The sequence below is a fragment of the Fonsecaea nubica genome (assembly GCF_001646965.1).
Source record: "Fonsecaea nubica strain CBS 269.64 chromosome Unknown Scaff4, whole genome shotgun sequence".
Classification (NCBI taxonomy): domain Eukaryota; kingdom Fungi; phylum Ascomycota; class Eurotiomycetes; order Chaetothyriales; family Herpotrichiellaceae; genus Fonsecaea; species Fonsecaea nubica.
In genome coordinates this window covers 1838-19705 of record NW_019173677.1, presented here as the reverse complement: position 1 = coordinate 19705, position 17868 = coordinate 1838, and the positions used below count along the sequence as shown (strand labels likewise).

At 52.9% G+C, this 17868-nt stretch overlaps 7 protein-coding genes across 7 annotated transcripts; 3 read left to right on the top strand and 4 right to left on the bottom strand.

Annotated features, from left to right (window-relative positions):
• Positions 1-845: 845 nt before the first annotated feature.
• AYO20_00940 (hypothetical protein) lies at positions 846-2737 on the top strand (the record flags this gene model as incomplete). The annotated part of the gene is made up of 7 exons (XM_022639247.1): positions 846-875; positions 966-1277; positions 1329-1812; positions 1934-2089; positions 2146-2198; positions 2285-2536; positions 2684-2737. The coding sequence occupies 7 exons, from the start codon at positions 846-848 to the stop codon at positions 2735-2737; spliced, it is 1341 nt and encodes a 446-aa protein (XP_022504555.1).
• Positions 2738-3419: 682 nt separating this feature from the next.
• Positions 3420-4612, bottom strand: AYO20_00939 (hypothetical protein; the record flags this gene model as incomplete). The annotated part of the gene is made up of 3 exons (XM_022639246.1): positions 3420-3658; positions 3725-3946; positions 3997-4612. 3 exons carry the CDS (start codon positions 4610-4612, stop codon positions 3420-3422), a joined length of 1077 nt encoding a protein of 358 aa, XP_022504554.1.
• Positions 4613-6034: 1422 nt separating this feature from the next.
• AYO20_00938 (hypothetical protein) lies at positions 6035-7990 on the top strand (the record flags this gene model as incomplete). Its single annotated transcript, XM_022639245.1, has 1 exon — positions 6035-7990. One exon carries the CDS (start codon positions 6035-6037, stop codon positions 7988-7990), a length of 1956 nt encoding a protein of 651 aa, XP_022504553.1.
• A 587-nt stretch (positions 7991-8577) lies between these two features.
• On the bottom strand, positions 8578-9992 carry AYO20_00937 (hypothetical protein; the record flags this gene model as incomplete). The annotated part of the gene is made up of 4 exons (XM_022639244.1): positions 8578-8895; positions 8985-9719; positions 9804-9878; positions 9945-9992. 4 exons carry the CDS (start codon positions 9990-9992, stop codon positions 8578-8580), a joined length of 1176 nt encoding a protein of 391 aa, XP_022504552.1.
• A 369-nt stretch (positions 9993-10361) lies between these two features.
• Positions 10362-12818, bottom strand: AYO20_00936 (hypothetical protein; the record flags this gene model as incomplete). Its single annotated transcript, XM_022639243.1, has 1 exon — positions 10362-12818. One exon carries the CDS (start codon positions 12816-12818, stop codon positions 10362-10364), a length of 2457 nt encoding a protein of 818 aa, XP_022504551.1.
• A 711-nt stretch (positions 12819-13529) lies between these two features.
• AYO20_00935 (hypothetical protein) lies at positions 13530-15478 on the top strand (the record flags this gene model as incomplete). Its single annotated transcript, XM_022639242.1, has 3 exons — positions 13530-14027; positions 14077-14530; positions 14583-15478. 3 exons carry the CDS (start codon positions 13530-13532, stop codon positions 15476-15478), a joined length of 1848 nt encoding a protein of 615 aa, XP_022504550.1.
• Positions 15479-16348: 870 nt separating this feature from the next.
• Positions 16349-17311, bottom strand: AYO20_00934 (hypothetical protein; the record flags this gene model as incomplete). Its single annotated transcript, XM_022639241.1, has 1 exon — positions 16349-17311. The coding sequence occupies one exon, from the start codon at positions 17309-17311 to the stop codon at positions 16349-16351; it is 963 nt and encodes a 320-aa protein (XP_022504549.1).
• Positions 17312-17868: the final 557 nt, after the last annotated feature.

The following is a 17868-nucleotide window of genomic DNA, read 5'->3' as shown; positions in this document are numbered from 1 at the left end:
TATAGTTGGGACTAGACAGTTGCGGTGCCACAAGCGAGACAGTCCAAGTGGCAGCCGTTTTGGGTCCAGCATCGATATCGAGGGGCACATAGACTGCGAAGAGACAAAAAGGCACATACCAACCTCAACCTCAACTTCATATTCAAAAGGAAGCCCAGTGCCAGATAAGGCGGTTTGTTTCCTGGTTCATGGCTCGCTTACTCCACCACCTCTTCATTCTTTCTCCTCTCTTCTCCAATCTGGCTTCGGCATCGATACTGATCCTTCTGGTCCACCACGCAGTCTCCAAACCCGGCGATCGAAGTCCGTCAGTCTCCCATTCTCTGGAACGCAGGGACTACCTCATCTGTCATCCTTCTCGGACCTCTCCTCACAACTTTCTCCTCTCGAAGTTGTTTACCTTGCGGGGTCGTTGCTCTTTCATTGGCTCTGTCCATGGGGCTCTCTGCTCCTCTGCATTCCGAGATGGGTCGTCCAGGGGATCCTTGGTTGTTTCGCTCTTCTTCACCCACTTGCCTCGAGTCATTCTCCACGCATTTCCTCCATCTCAAGGGACAGGGTCTGTCGGTCTATCTCGGAAACATGATGGTTCGCTGACGAGGCCGTGGTCCAAGGGTCTCACAGGGTACGGCAATCTGCGCCCCATTCGCCCTCCTCAAGCTACGAAGCAGCCCTCCCTGCCTCCCCAACTGGGACACGATGATGCACATGCGGAGAAAGAGCTGCCTGCTGGATTTTAAAATGGGAGCTGTCGCAGCGGGCAAGATGTTTCTCATTCACCCTTCAGGATAACTTGCTACTGCTTTACAAACCAGGACAGTCCAACAACTCACAATCTGGTCAAGATGCCTCCTGTCAACGGCGCGAACGGTACCGTGCGTCTCACTGAAGACCCATTTCACCATCCCAAGTCTGCGTTTCTCTAGCAGTACCGGTTTAGATGCTAATTCCTGATGACGTCTCAGACTCATACCTGGACATCCTTGCCTCAGGCAATGTCCAAGGCGGTATCCTCTCTGAATAAGGCATTGGACAAGGATCCCCAATGGCAAGCATTTGTCGACACCAAAGCCATATTTGAACCTGTGACAATGGGTGTGCAGAGTCTTGGAGGAGACGAGGCTATTCTCGTCACAGTGTCGCCTGGTGCCAAAACCACGACGTCAACTGGGCCTGCTTCCAAAGCAGACTTTGTTCTTCGAGCACAGCCCGAGCAATGGGAAAGGTTCTTCGATGCCAATCCTGTTGCTCCCTATACCAGCTTTGTTGGGTTACAGGTAGGAATGGATCTTCCAAAGCGGTTCATGCGCAGTAAGTGACTTGACTAGGGCATGAATATCGTGCAAGAAGGAGTCGGTGTCGACGGGAGCCAGGTCAAGTACGCTCAGTACTGCCACCTGGCCACCCGTCTTCTCGAACTTCTGCGAGAAGGCCAACATGGACCTTTGAAGGAAGATGAACAACCGGAAACCGACGAAGACCACCTGACAGGCAAGTATATCTACATCAACGCTCCCGTCTGGGGCCGCACAAAGGTCTTTTATGAGACTTCTGGCAACGGATCTCAGCAAATCGTGTTTCTACACACGGCTGGAAGTGATAGTCGGCAATATCACGGTGTGATGAACGATGCGCGCATGCGCGAAAAATGCACCATGTTCGCCTTCGACTTGCCTGCTCACGGCAGAAGTTTTCCGGGTAGCAACCATATTCCGGGAAATCATACGAACAACGAGGATGCCTATGTTGGTACCATCAGGGAAATGGTCAAAGCACTGAAACTCAACAAGCCGATCATCTGTGGTGCCAGCAGTAAGTCCCATCCCTGTCTAATCATTTACCACCAAGCTCCGCGGTCACAAAAGCGGACGATGCCAATTGAGATGGTAAGAGACTTTGAGAAGTGACATTGCTGACTCTACTTGTGTTCTAGTGGCGGGTCAAGTTTGTGTTGCTGTCGCGATAAGGGCAGAAGAAGTCGGTGCTGGAGGCACCATTCCTCTCCAGGGCTGCGACTACTTGACCATGGACCGACAGTTTAATGACAAGAGTCCCGTGTGCAACCAAGCACTGTTCAACCCAGACTGGAGTAAGTGAATTGTTAGAGACGATGTCCAGGCTTTTGAAATGACTGACACACTGCAGTCTATGGCATGATGGCACCTCAGAGCCCCAAAGTCAACAAGATGCTCATCTGGGTATGGCGACCCCCGACACCACAAGTCAAAGATCCCCTATTCCCCTGACTCCTCTCACTTACCCTCGTGCTGATCGCTTCTTCCAGCATCTGTACTCGGGTCAAGCCTACGGGATCTTCCACGGGGACTTGGACTTTTACTTTGGCGGTTTCGACGCTCGTGACCGCGTGGCTTCCATCGACGTCAAGAAGTGTCCCATCTATTTCCTCACCGGCGAATACGACTGGTCGACAACACCCGAAATGTCTCAAACCACGGCGAAGAAGATCCCCGGCGCGAACTTCAAGGCCATGAAGGGCCTGGGCCACTTCCCGGCCACAGAAGATCCCCGGAAATTCGTAAGTCTTGATAATCTGCCTGTCGCGTGTTGACTGTGTCTTGGACGAAGGCTTTCGCCTTGTGTTTTTATACTTGCCTACCCCAACTTCTGTTCAATGTTGTTACCAAGGCACAGGGGAGAGAGGCTAAATCTACGGTTGATATAGGTGCCGTATCTACTCGACGCGATCGAATGGATCCAGAAAACCCGGTCGTCCTGATCAACCCGCTTCGAATCCGGCACCCGGTCGCGATGCCTTGCGTTGCGTACAGGAGAGACCAGGGCCCAATGAAAGGAAATGTCAGATATATGCGGGACCCTGCACGACTTTGCCCAGTATCGACTTGATGGAAAGGATATTCACCGTCGTTGTGGAATTGGCGTCGAGTTCCAATTTTTACCCACCCAAACCCAGAATGGAATGGAATGAATGAGTGATACGCTACGATGGGTCGGTCGCCATGACAAAGGAAAAACAGCGAATCTGCCTTTCTCTCACGAGGAAACCCGGAACAACTCAAAAAGCAAGCAAGCAAAAACGAATCGCTTAATGTACGCGAATACGGGGTACTTGCACTTACAAGTACGAGGTACTAGTCCTAAATGGATTGATCAAGCATGTAACAAGGGTACCTAGTACTACCAAGTATAGTAAATGACAACATGACCAGTCTTATCTTCCATAAAGGTACTGCAGTCTACGAGTACAACTGTTCCCGTCCTGTCGTTCTACTGGCATCAAAGCATTTTTCTTCAGACAATTGTATTGTGACGTCTTAATGATATATATGTACATACATGCAGTGTCTACACGTATTGGAGCTATTGGGAGAAAAGACAAGAGCCACGGACCACAGAGTGCCTCGATGCTACCCATTCCTTTTCAGGGATGATAGACTTAGCTAGTAGTCTCTATAAGACCGAACCACTCTCATCTTCGCGGGTGGCTCGGCAGGACCGCCGTCAGGGTTCGTGACCGCCCCAGCGAACCCGAGGTTCGTGTTCCAGGTGTCTGCGGTCGACTTGTCTCTGGTTCCTAGCGCCTGGATCTGGGCCTGGACACTTCGGCACAAGGTCTTCGCGGCGTCATTGGCTTGACAGACGTTGGTGAGTTGGTCGCAGATTCGGTTGGTGATGATATCTATGAGTAATCGGTTAGTCCGCTCCGTGATTGTGCAACGTGACAGACAACAGCATTGTAACATACTTGGATTCAACGCCTCCTGCTGACCCTGAGCACAGAGCGGGTCGATAGGCAAGAAGGTAAATTCAGTGGCGGGCCGGCCACCGAGCCCGCCTTCGAATTTCATGGTCGGCACGCAGAGACCGAAATCAGCTCCGCTCACGGTCGAGGTGTCGGTGGCATTGTCTGTCGTAGCTGGCGCGGCAGTCATGGTTGCGACAGCGGCTGTGGTTGTAGAGGCTACAACTGTGGAATGTCAGTATTGCTCTTATCCAAGATCCGAAGAGTGGACTGACCAGATGTGTCAACGGCGCCACAAACATTGGCTACTGTAGTTGCGGCGGCCCCCGTGGCGCTGGAGACAGCGGTTGCAGCATTCGACGATCCAGCTGGAGCAGCACCGGTAGCACCGGTAGCAGACTGTGCAGTGAAGTTGGTGAAGCCATTTTCGGCCAGCAGGTCTGCGACACTCTTGCCGGTAGCGTCCAGCGGAGTCACCCGGGTCGTAGCGGACAAGGCGTTTGCGATATCTGAGCCAACGACTGCCGGATCAATCTGAGGCGTGATACCTCGGAGGACATCTGTAGCCGGCAGAGTAGGGTCATCACAGATGGTAGGAATCGACTGCACGAAGGGGTTGAAATTCTTCTCCGCAGCAACGATGCCAATAGCAGCAGCAATGGCGTCAGCCCCAGTTCCCAGCTCGGCTATGATTTGGTCACCACGCTTGAGCTTGTCACAGGCATTGGTTGCGGCCAGTAGATCGCTTATAGCAGCACCAGCAATGGTTTGCGCCACTCCTGGAGCGCCACCTTGAACAGCTGCAATGGCTGGGATCGGAATTTGTTCTTGATTAAAACGGGCCTGCGCCACGGCAAGTAGTGTAGCAATGGCAACTGCTTTGAAGACCATTGTGAAAGGAAGGTTGGGACAGACGTTGAAATGCAAGTAAAGATCGTGCTGCGAGTCCGAATCGTTGAAAAGAGAGACTAGCTCGCGGAAGAAACGAATGTACCGGCCAGCGGTTGATGATGATAATGCAGGAACAGTGGAATGAGAATTGTTTGACCACAATGAGGAAGAGGAATCAAACTGAGGAGACTCACCTTGGTTTATATTGCCATTTAGCTGAAGCCATGCTTTCCAGCAGGTCGTCCTAGCCCTAGCCCTAGCCGAGGCCAACTCCACAGGATCTAGGAGGGAGATTCAACTTGAGATGTAGTCAACATTCTGAAGGCGAATGCGTCGAGGATAACTTGATACAAATCCGCCAAGATGGGAGGAAGCGGTGGACGGCCAACTTGGCGTTGCACGAGGTACAGAGCGCTGACAAGTGGAATGATTTAGTTATTCGATTGAGTTGCTTCGTCGCTTCAGAAAGAAGTCGAAAGGCTGAGGGTATTATTGGTAAATTGGACGCGGATCACCGACCAAGGCGGCGGTTTTTGGTGCCGTCAACTTGAGGCAAACATTGTGTGGACTTCGGTTTCAAGCGGCCCACGAGGCTGACCCTAGTTCAGGGGTTGAGACACATTGGTCTGTCCGCTTTTGTATCGAGACTGAAGCGACTCCCACGTGGATGAACCCAAGATCCGGACCACGTATACCCTTGAGTAATCGATCGATATCAAAAACAAGGAGTAAATATCTGAGTGCTTTGCGGTCACCCCTGGCTTCCGAGCTCGAGAGAGGTCCCCCTGTCAAGGTCGGCAAAATACCGATTGGAACGCTGACCCTCGCGAGTGGAAAAGTCCTCAGGCTGACTATCTCGAAAAAGACTCGGTTGTGTCCTCAAAAGAACGATATTCGGAGAGCTTTTGAGGAGAAGGTCCACGACAGAATAGTGAGGCAAAGACCCGCCCTGGTGGTTTGAGTGGCAAATGTGTGAAAAACACAAGTAGTTGGGGAGGGATCGCAAACCCACCTGGAGCCTTTACATCACCAGCTCTTCCGATGGCATCCTCCTTGTACAGAAGCAGGAAGAGAAGCCCTCATTCCTTGTCGGACTGACTGGTTATTGACCAGGTTGAGGTGAGATGTTGGGGGAGTCAGAGGCACCAACGCAGTCACAAGTATCCAGACACGTGCCAGGCTGCCAGGGAAGCACAGATCATGTGACTGCGCCGAGGCGTTACGTCATTCCCCTGACTGTCTGGACTCGTCCTTGTCATGCGATTTGGCGCGTCGCATTTCAAAAGTCAAACGATCCCCATTGCTTTAACGACACATGGCTCAATCCAATCCCGTAGATGGCGCATTTTGGTCGTCGCTCTTCTATCCCTGATTGCTCCCTTACCTTCCTCTACCAATCGCACGCAACCATCTGCTGCAACCATGACAGATTGGGCCAAGTTGAAGGTCGCCGACCTCAAGGAGGAGTGCAAGTCGCGTGATATCCCTCTGACAGGTCTCAAATTAAAACAACAATACATCGACAAGCTCGAAGAGTACGAGGTGCAGAATGCCAATCAATCAGTTGAGGCTGAGGGTGAGCAAGAGACTGAAGGTGTCGAGGAACGACCTCCGCCGCAGGCAAACGGAAACGATGCGCCCAGCCACGTTATTGACCCAGCCGCGAATGACACCCAAAACGATGAAGCGCGCGAGGATGTTAGCGGAAAAGAACACCCTGCCTCTGGAGGAGACCAAGCCGGAGCAGACATTCCTTCAGCAGCCCGGGCAGAGGATAGCCAGGCAAAAGCTCTGAGCAAGCCCGAGGAACAGCCTACTCCAGAGGTTGCCACACAGCCTGATGAGGATGCGAAAAAGGACGAACCAGAGAAACTTGCAGACACTACTGAAGAGATCAAGCAAGTGCCTGGGGCTCCTGTACAAAGTGATGACGCAGTCACCGGCGCAGGAGAGCCAGCAAAGGATGAAGCCAAAATAATCGACCAAAGTGTTACAGAGAAGACACCTACTGTGCTCGCTACCCCACCCGCAACAGAAAATCTATCAGACTCCAATACTACCAACTCCTCACAACTGAATTCCAAAGATGTTGCAGAAGACGAGAGAAAGCGGAGAAAAAGAAGCGCCACACCCGTCCCCTCGACACAGGATGTGGCTCGTAAGAGAGCGAGGCTGGCAGAAGATACACAGGAGTCGAGGGCAGAAGATGTCCCTGATCAAACAGAAGCGGGAATAGGAGAGAGGAAAGATGCCCCGGGAGAGGCTATGGATGGAGAGCCTGCTGAGGTTGTCGTCGAAACATCTGGTGATGGAGAACTCCCCACGAAACCCCTTTCCGAGCAGCAGGGCACCACTGCAAGCGAACCCCGGGCCCACGATGAAAGAGCGTCTGCTTCTCCTCCCAGATCAACGACTTCAGCAGAAGACCGCGACATCCCACCCGCCATCCACCCAGCAACATCATCCATCTACATTCGCAACTTCAAACGACCCCTACATATCCCTTCGCTCCGCGCCCACATTGTATCAATAGCAAAATCGCGTTCCTCTGATAACGCCGATCCAATCACCACATTCTATCTCGACAGTATTCGCACCCATGCATTTGTGACGTTCACCTCCGTCGCAGCCGCCTCGCGAGTCCGTTCTGCGATGCATGGATCACGCTTTCCGGATGAACCTCTCCGCGAACCACTCTTTGTGGACTATGTTCCTCCAAGTAAGGTGCAAACATGGATTGACCAAGAGACTGGCAGTGGTTTTGGTCGAGGAGGCAATGGTCGTCGCTTTGAAGTAGCTTACGAGGAAGGCGAAAGTGGAATCGAGGCAGTTTTCCAGGAGATCGACACCAGCAAGCCTCGCCCACCGCCCTTCGACCAGAGTCGCGGGTCCCGCGCCCCGTTTGACAGGCAGCAGTCAGACTCGGTCTCCGCAGGTGTTCATCCGGACCGTGAGACTTTGATCCCTAGAAGCAATCAAAGCCGGGACCACCAGCGCGGGCCTCCAGGTGGCAGCCAAAACACGGCCTCAAACAATGGCACGGGCTTCAAAGCGCTCGACGAACTCTTTGAGTCCACTTCCACCAAACCGAAACTATACTATAAACCGGTACCTTCGTCGGTGGCGAATGAGCGCTTAGACATGTTCCGCGCCCTACGCTCCGGTTGGGAGGAGATGGGACGAAGTGGTGATGAGGGCATGAAGCGGTACTCTTTTGAGCGGGACAGGGACGGAGAAGAGTGGGTTGACAAAGGACCCGAGTTTGGATTCGGGCGCAAGGGCCAGGCTAGGTTGGATGGAGCACGAGGAGGTGGAAGAGGAAGGGGAGGAGGATATCGAGGTAGAGGCATGGACTCGTGGAGGGGAGGTGGAAGGTGACACGCTTTTGCCAGAACAGAAAGTGTCTCGTGCGCTTCCGGAGGTGGTACACCCTCTCCTGGCTGATGGAAGCGGACACAAATCATGGCCTGTTCTTGTAGGATCAAGAGGATAGAATCTGGCGGGAATGTAGTCTATGTCGAAAATGAAGGAAATGCTAGTCGATGCGAGAATTACCATACAGCGGAAAGCAGTCACTAATGGCCAAAGTTGGTATAACCTCAGCCTGAATTGACAAAGAGCCTCAAGAGGAATGTCTAGTTTCCTGACGACGCCATGTATACTTGTCTGATGTCTCTTCTCTCAGAAGAGTCACCGGTCGATAGACTCGGCGAGGAAGGCCGTGCTGTCTATTTCTCAGTCGTCGAGGTATGCAAAAGGGTTCCGACTGCCTCCAAAATCTCATCTTTGCAGCAATTCCTCGGGGGATGATGAATCGTGGGTTTCCAAAATGTCAGGTTCGAACCCCTTTTCTACTCTTTTCCTGCTTCTGAGCCCTGCATTTCCTAGGTGTATAGTCACGGGCGATGTACCCGTCGTTCAAGATCGGCGTCGCCCTACATGTTTCTGGTTGGGTGGAAGCGTTTCTACCAGTCGTCGCCCCAGCCGTCTTCCTTACCCTTCCGCGGCGGGTTCGCGGCCGTGGCCGACCCCGAGGTCGTCTTCCTCATCGCACTCGTCCCGATGCTGCTGTTCCCCCCGCCTCCGCCCTGGCCGAAACTGTCCCAGAAGTCTTTCCGTTCCGGCTCTGCCCGCTTCGATGACGCCGCGGCCGCGGCCTTCTCGTCCTGGCCTTCGACGAATTTGTTGAACGATTCGGCGGCGCCGCGTGCACCGGTCTGGATGCCCTGTCCCGCGGCCGCGGCTGCCTTTTGAGCTTGGGTGGCGAAGTCTGAGGAGGCGATCTAGATCACAGCATGTCAGTAAGATAGTTCGCTCCTCATCTAGCTAGGGGAAAATGGGGACCAAGTCGGGGTTGGGAATTGAAACCGACATTTCGGGCCGTTGGTTGAATGTAGGAATCATTCACCAGCTTAGCCTGTTTGCTGACCATCCCTCCAAGCCAGCCAAAACTCTTCGTTATGGCCGCCACAGGGTCCTTAGAGAAGTCGTCGGTGGAGGGGATCCCGCCTGAACCCTGCTGCTGCGAGGGTTCTGGCGGCGCGCTGCCGAAGCCGCCGTACTTTCCGCCCTGGCTGGGTGGTAAGGAGTCCGGTCTGCTGGCATTTGCCTCGCCCATGCGCGCAAAGTAGGCCTCATTTTGGGCCTTTTGATCGCCTGTTATGCGTCCTCCTTTGGAGGGTGCTGGGGACGCAGTCCGACTGCCCGGACGGCTGTTGCTTGATACGGCGGTACTGCTGTTCCTTACACCTCCAGCCGGCGTAACTGAACGGCTTGCCTGCTTCTGTAGTATCGCCTGTCTTTCTCTTTGGAAGGCGGCTTTATCAAACTCTCTTTCCTCCACTTGACAAGACAGTCTTTCCTTCCACTCCTCGCCGACCTCGCAGTCATATCGTTCTTTTATCGTGGCCTCCTCAAATGGGAGTGAGGGGCTATTCCTATTATAGAAGTCTTGCCAGGCCTTGTTGCCGCCGTATTGCATCCGGAGGATCTCGGCCTGTTTAAATGCGTCCATGGATATGGATCGCACAAAGGAGACGTGGACTCCGAGTCCACGGTGCACGCCGGCGCATTGGAGGCAGATGAAGGTAGAGAACTTGGGGGACGCCTGTGCAGCCGATTAGAATAGAAGAGATACACGACAAATTGGAAAAAAGGCCAGTCTTTTGCTTGGAGGACTCCCAAAACTCACCCATTGCGGTGAAGGGGCGCCGCAGTCACAACACTTGTCGTTGCCGGCGCCCTCCTTTTTGCCCAACGCTGCAAGCTGCAAAAGATACAATAGTCAGGAACTCGGGCCCAAAGACGAGACGTTGTGCCAGGAAAGGCGAACCTTGCTCCTAGTCTCCGGATCGACCTCCCACATGGCCTTTGCCGCCATCTTTGTGTTCGTGTCCTTGTTGATTGTTTGGGCGTGGTGGGGAGGGGGGGTTGCAAAGTTGTTCGTGTGCCTCACTTTCTCGGATCTCCTCAGGGTCAGCCTGGGCGGAAATACATGCTCGAAATCAAAATCTCCTCGAAAATTATGGCGTGTATAGATATAAGTTGGTGTGTAGGTCCTCCGGTGTTGCTGCACGTGGTCTAGATTGTATGTAGTTCGAGTAGAGACTGTTGTTGGTTCAGTCAAAGAGTGGTGAGCCAGTCAGAACCCCCGATTTGGCAATAAACCTTTGAGTTGTCCGCGCCGGCGGCTGACATTCTTACAGTCTAATAGATACAATACAATACATGTACATTCTATATACGTCAGTCACAATCCGCCGTGAAGCTCTGCAATAAGTGCTCTTTCTCGAGGACCCGTGATCTTCTCGAATCGATCGACACTCATCACAAACGTTCCTCTACCTCCAGTCATGCTGCGGAGATGTTTGAGGTAACCGACCATCTCTTTCAGAGGTACCTTTGCCTTTACAGTCCTCTGGAAATTGACCCTCTGGTGTTCCTCTCCAGCCAACGATGAGCCGGACTCAAAGGGATCCTTGGGTGCATAAATCTTCCGGACGTCGATACGTTTGGAATCTAAGCCTGTCTGAGCGTGCTCCTCTTCATGGTCACCAAGGGAGACAATGTGGCCTCCCCGACCAGAAGAGATGTCCTGGATGACATTCCCCAAGCTTGCTTCATCCACGTTGATATCGACGTTCATCACAGGTTCCATCAGAGAACACGGGCTGCTCTTGGTGGCGTCTTTGAATGCCGCGATCGTGGCCAGGCGAGCAGCAGCCGTCAGGGATCCATATGTCGTTTCCGTGCTAAAGATGTGCTCCTCTGGGCGAAGGGTCAAGGTGACCTTTGTATTACGCATTGGATAGCCCCAGGAGGGGCCACGGCTCAAAGCTGCTAAAGCGCCGTTGAGGCACGCAGTTCGGATTTCGGGAAGCAGGAGGTGTGGTGGCAAGCCCCCTGAGTCACCGGCGAGTGGTCTTCCTCGTTGGTCTAAAGTTGGTGTCTCGATGATGACCAGGTTTCCGTCTTCTTCATGGATGAATTTCTCCTCAGACTCATCAACATCATCTGCAGATTCGCCTTCCAGAGGTTCCACGAGGGCCGTACACCCTGCTTTGCCTTTTGATGCCGCACGTTCGCCCTCCAACACCTTTGTGATGATATTTGAAGGTTGTGGTAGTGTTTCACGATAACCAATTGCAATCTTGCCCATGCGTGCTTTTGCTTTTAGATCGTTGACAAGTCTATCTTGAGCGATCTCAAGATGTAATTCGCCCATACCACTGATTTGCGTCTGGCCTGTATCTTCATCCTGCAGCACCTGGAGGCTGGGGTCTTCTCGCAACAGCAGCGCAAGCTTCTCGTGCATATCTTTCTCTTCCCGCAAGCTATTTGGTTCAATGGCCGCGAAAAATACAGGTGGCGGCACTTTGATAGGCCGCAGTTGTAGCCTTTGCAGTGGTTCGGGTGGTGTGGCTTTGTTTCCAGCATAGGAGATGAGGGTGTCTCCGGTACGAGCAAACTTCGAACCTGCAATGACACCAATTTCGCCAGCTCGGAGTGACTGAACAGGCACCGATTCCGAAGCATACATCCGCAGTAAAGTTGTCGCCCGCTCCGAATTCTGAAGATTGGTGTTGAAAAGGAGGGCATTTCGTTCTATCACTCCCGAATAGACGCGGATGTAGACAAGCATACCTTTCCGTGGGTCATTGACCACTTTGAATGCTAACGCACAACCCTGCAAAGCCTTGCCGATCGCCGCGGGTACCAACTCAGGACCTTTCTTCTTGGACTTTGACGCTGGTTTCTCAAGTGACAAATCCCCTCTGATCAGCTGCGAAAGCCCTCCAGAGATCGACCCAAGACCAACCTCAGGATCTGGCCGCTCTTCCGGAGATGGCATGAGATTGTTGACAGCGTCCAAGAGAGGCTGTACGCCAATATTACGAAAGCTGGCGCCAGCAAAGACTGGGATAACGGTGCAATGCGGTGTGAGGAGACACCTTCGCAGGCTCTCCCAAATCTGAGCAGGACTCACTTTGAGGTGGTCCTCTTCGGCGTCGAAAAAGGCTTCGACAAGCTGATCGTCATGCTCACTGAGTAGTTCAACCAGCGCCGTCCTAGCTCTTCGCAATTCCTGTGCAAACTCAGGATGCTCTTGCTCCAACCGCTTAAAGGGATAGCGTTCTATCGCTTTGCCATCTCCGCCACACTCGTACAATAATCCTTCCAAGTTGATAACATCTCCCACGCCAGTAAAACGGCCCTTTCCACCCTCGAACCATGGGATTTGACAAAGCGCGGGCCAACCGCCCAAGCGAGAGCCGATTTCACGAACGGTTCTTCCAAAAGCCGCGCCGTCACGATCTAGCTTGTTGATGTACGCTATTCGTGGGATGTTCCATTCGCCAGCTTGGGCCCATACTTGTTCAGTCTGGGCTTCAACCCCAGCGACACCATCCAGAATACAAACAGCACCATCCAAGATGCGCAACGATCGGCGGACCTCGAAAGTGAAGTCAGCATGCCCCGGCGTGTCGATTAGATTAATGGTGTGCGGGAAACGTGCACGAGGCTGAACTTCAATGTCATCGGTCGAGGTCGGAGGTGGTGCAGCATGCGCCGGTGGCCACTCGAAGGTGATGGCCGCAGATTGAATGGTGATCCCACGAGCCCGCTCAGCAGGAAGAAAGTCGGTGACGGTAGAACCCTCGTCGACATCACCTATCCTACGAGTATGGCCGCTGTAATAGAGCATGCGCTCCGTTGTGGTCGTTTTGCCCGCATCGATATGGGCAATGATGCCAATATTTCTTGTCCTCGAAGGCCTTGGCTTCTGTAGTGTTGATGCTGCAGGTGCTGCGCGCGGACATGATGACCGAATATTTCTTGACTGAGTCCGAATAAACGAAAAAGCAGAGCGAAACCGATAAAAATCAATTAGAGGGGAGTGCCGAATGAATTGCGCATGGACTTTCATCCCCTATCAGAAGTGGAAATGGTCCTAGCCAACCACATCAACATGAGATTATACACCAGAAATTTCAAGGCCACAAGCGCTGAGAAGGATACGAAAGCAGGACCCGAATGAGTGACTTGAGCTAGATGCTTCAAGTCCTCAAAACTGACGAGGCTCGAGAAAATGTAGAAATCCTGTCCCTCATAAAGCAGCAGCATCCACTAACCATATTAGGCTGGTGGGCAGGCGCAGTTTTCCCGCTGCAACTCTTTGCTCCGACTTGTAGACAATGAACAGGGACCACAAGTGATAGACCAACCATACCACCGATCAAGCAGCTTGACCTCACTCCTGCTCTACAAACTCTACAGGACTTTACGCGACTTGTTCCTCACCACCTCTGAACACACCTTTTTGGAAAGCTCAGTCTTGGTTCCGTACAACTGCCGAATGCCCGCTTGATTGTCTGCACTACAACGTGAGCAGTTCTCTGCTGCCACACTCGCAACTATGGACTACTCAGCTGCTGCTAGTGAGGCTGACGCTCTTCACGGCGCCTCACCCTGGGGTTCTTCTTCTCCCCGTGCCTCTAGAGGGTTTGCCCAACCCCCACCAGATTCTCCAGAGTCACCACAACCGATCCGAGGGCATTCCTACAATCAATCCCGAGACAGCATTCCTGATAGCCCTTACCTACCTCCTCCGAATCAATCTAATGTGTCTGCCCCTGGAGATGGCGGGGCCTCCGGAGATCGGGTCGCTGCTCCCCAGCATCAAAATCCAGAAGAGGCCGCAGCGCATGCACAGGCTTCCGCAATACATCCCCAAGATCTCCAAGGAGCAGCGGTTGGGCAACAGTATGCTGGTCAGCCGCAGCAACGACCGGGCGCAGCAAGATATCATAGCGCAAGGCAGAGCAGGCCGGTACCACAATATAAACTGCAAGCCAAAGTGACTGCGCTGGAGCGAACGGGACGCAAAGATCCCGTTATCAGATTTGATGTTTATGTACGTTGCGGTTGTCTATGGAGAGGGTGCAAGCTAACAGTTCTGAAAGACTAACCTCCCCAAATTTCGTACCACTCAATTCCGAGATGTCCGTCGAACACACTCGGAATTCGTCAAACTTGCGGACCATCTTATATCTTCGAACCCAGAGGCCCTTGTTCCTGCCGTGCCTCCCGCTCAAACTTCGGCCGGAGTAGGCACTGACGAAGATGAAGCCAGGGTCAAGGCGGCAATACAAAGATGGTTGAATGCTGTATGTGGCAACGATGTCCTCATGCGTGATGAGGAGATGGTATTTTTTGTGGAGAGTGATTTTGGGTACTCCCCTGTGGTGAGAATGAAACAACCAGCGACTGGTGTAAGGCGGAAAGTCTTAAAACAGTTCGCACCACCGCCTGATGATACGCCTGAGCTGCACGATGCGAGGCCTATTGTCAAGGCCTTCTATCTCAGTTCGCTGGACACAAGCCAAAGACTTGAGAAGGTTGTTAAGGCCAGACGCGGTGAGTTGTGGGTGGAACGCTTTCAGGTCTCCGTTTGCTGACATTTTCACAGCACTTGGCCTCGCAGAATCGTCCCTTGGAGAAAAACTTGGGCAAATGAGTGTTCAAGAGATACACCCAGGTCTGGCGACAGCATACCGCAAACTCGGTCGCATTATTCAAACATGCGGGGATTACCACGCGGCGCAAGGAACTGCTGAAGCCACGACATTAGGGGATGCACTTGCGTATCACTCCTCTGACGCTTTCATCGTCAAGGAAACTTTGACGAATCGACATATCCTGCTCCGGGAGCTCCTCCAGACAGAGGCATCCCGTCGGAGTAAGGAAAACGCGGTCCAACGCCTCAAAAGCTCTTCCAGCGTTCGCAGAGATAAAGTTGATGAAGCGATCTCGGCGCTCGACGAAGCAATCTCTCAAGAAAACTACCTTCGCTCCAAAACCCAACGCGTGACGGCAAATTTACTGCTCGAGAAAAGACGCTGGTTCAGTCGCACGTCCGCCGAATTCATGCTCTCCCTTCGTGAGTACGTCTTGCGTCAAATCGAAGCAGAGCGCCGCACGCTTGCAACTCTCGAAAGTGTTAGGCCGGATATCCGGGCAATTGATGCGTCTGGCGGTCTGAGCAGATTGGGGCGGGAGAACCATCCCACCGTAAGGCGGATTAGCATGGCCAGCAGTCAGGGTGCGAAAGGCGACGCGTGGTCCGGTGTCCCGCGGAGCAGGGATGCTCTTTCTAGAAGCATGTCTGGAAGCTTTGGCCCTGGCGCGCTGGGTGTTCCTCTTCCAGAAGAGAGTGAAAATGGGACGAACGGTGCAGGAGTGGCTCAAGGGGGGCGACCGAGAAGTGCGACCGGAGCCAGTCTGGAGAGGGTCAAGGAAGACGAAGACGAGGATCGTGTCGATGCTAGGAACGCCGCCAGTCGGTTGGCGCAGAGCACCTTCTGATCTTTTGGTGCCGTGTAGTGAGGTCTACATGCCTCCAGCGCGTTTGAGTATCGTTCGAACCGTTGTCCCCGGCCTGGAAACTCAAAGAGGAAAATACCGAGTACCTCAGACGTCAATGCGCGCAAAAGAAGATTGCTTTTTCATGAAGAATTCAGCAAAGGGGAGACAACTAAGAAACTTGACACCAATGACAAGTGGGAAGGGGGGGAGGTTCTTCTATCTATCCAAGCTCATTGCTACTGTATAGGATTTCCTATTCAGCATGGTGTAGCGTGTGAATATTGTCCCATTCAGCACAGGACTGGTCCACCTTTAGCAAGTATCAGGACTGAGAGGGAAGAAACACCACTGTCCGGTTCATTATCCAGCCCCGATTCATCAAAGCTCAACTGTTTTTCCATCCTCATGTCTAGGCCCCTGATCGATCCCAATATCTGCCTGCCTGCCTCGCCCTCATCCAGCAAGCTCGTCCAGTCGCTCCACAGCTTTCAAGTCTGATGTGACATTTCACTTAGACAGTATTGGGCCTCTTTCCTGCTTTTCCTCTTTGTTTGGGATATTTGTGGTTTTCTGGTGAACACTCGGGACATATTAGAAATTAGGGGCAAAGCCTGATAAGACCACTTTTCGCGTTGTATTGCACATGCTGTTGGTCCAGGTATCTCGTTATTTTCTCACATACACTGTCGTTCGGGGACATATTATGTCAGACGTATCCAGGTCTTATTGGTGTGTAAGTTGTTGAGCCTTCGGCGACTGCGAAGCCTCGCGTAAGTTGACCAGAGGCGACGATGATCTTTCTGTGGATCTTTTTTCGGTCACGCAGATAATGTCGTGTCGCAATTCTCAGCTTTGTAGGGAATGACGGTCTTAAAAACTCGGTCCCAGGCTGCTCAACAGATCCTTCAGCCTCTCCCCTTCCATGTTGTTTGAGACAAGGTTCTCGGCGAGCTGTGCATCTGCCTTTATATTTCCACGCTCGACACCATTACCGTTGACGGATCCATGGGTTGGCACAGCGGTGTCCAAGGTTGTGTCAGATGAGCTTTTCATACCCATCCGCGCAGTGTTGTAGGCGAGATGAGCAGGGATGCTGCCCACAGGACCGACAGCTGCTGGGGCGGCGAAACTGAAGCTGCGCGGTTGCATGGCAGGGCTGTCGACAGGTGTGCCGTTTGGGCTGGTGCTAGCTCCTCGACTCCCACTTCCAATCGCACCCCAGGGATTGTTACTTGGAAAAGTGGTGGCACTCGGGGATCTCATTGGTACAATGTGGCTATGACCCTGAATATAGGGGTTGATTCCAGTAGGAAATTGCAGCTTCTTAATTGTAGCGTGCAAGATGTCCCGTTCTGTAAGAAGTGCGTGGCGCTCCTGGCTCATGTTTTCGATTTGCGCATTCAACTGAGATTTTTCCGCTTGGAGAGCCTCGATTGTGTCCATCAAAGTGTGCTTCTCTCGTTGCGTTTGCTGGACGAGACCGCGGAGGAACTCATTATCCGCTTGGAGGTGAGTAGCGTGACCAAGGTCCATGCTCATGCGAGGAGAAGGGGTGCTAGGCCGGCTGTGGTTTATGAGCGGAGTGACAGGTCTGGAGACTGCATTGCTGCCATTGCCGGTACTCTCGCATTCGGCATTGTGAGTGTTCACGCCAGCAAGAGACGACACCGAGGCGGATGACCGATTTGAAAAAGCAAGCTTGTTCAATGCGCGTTCCAGAGATCTGCCTGCTTTGGCCGGTTCCCCTGGAATCACTTGGCGAGGTGCAGCCGTGTAATGGCCCGTATCATGATGTGCGTATACTAATTCAATATTAGTACTGGAAAACCGCATTGGAATGCCCCTGAACGCCTTTCAGCCTGGAGCCATCAACTCACAGCAATCGTCTTCAGAGTATTTGCAACTCCCTTTTTCCCACCACCAGAAACAAGTAAGATGTTTCACAGAGCGACGGTTGTGACTATCCTGGCTGTCTCCTGGTGAGGGCAAGGATGAACTAGCCCGTGAGCTAGGTCGGGTGCGGATGTGCATTGAGCGCTGACATGTGCCTTCACCTTCACCTTCAGTCTCTGAATCTTGCTCAATCCGCACAACTATGGGGACAGATGACGAACGTGACTCTCCTCGTGGGCGAACACCTTGCTCGGTAGGCCGTGACCGACGAGAAGGCGTTTGCTGCATGGTTGCACTTCCTGGAGAATTAGGAGCTGACTTTGATGGGTCTGGATAAGCAGGGAACGACTGCTGCAAAGGACTGTGCACGAGGGGGCTGCTGCTGTGACGGGGCACTGAAGGGGAAGGCACGCGAGCCCAGCGATTTGGGTTGGGATGGAGTCGTGAACGGGAGGCCATTCCTGAGAGACGAAACGACTTGGGCTCAGTGGGCGCAC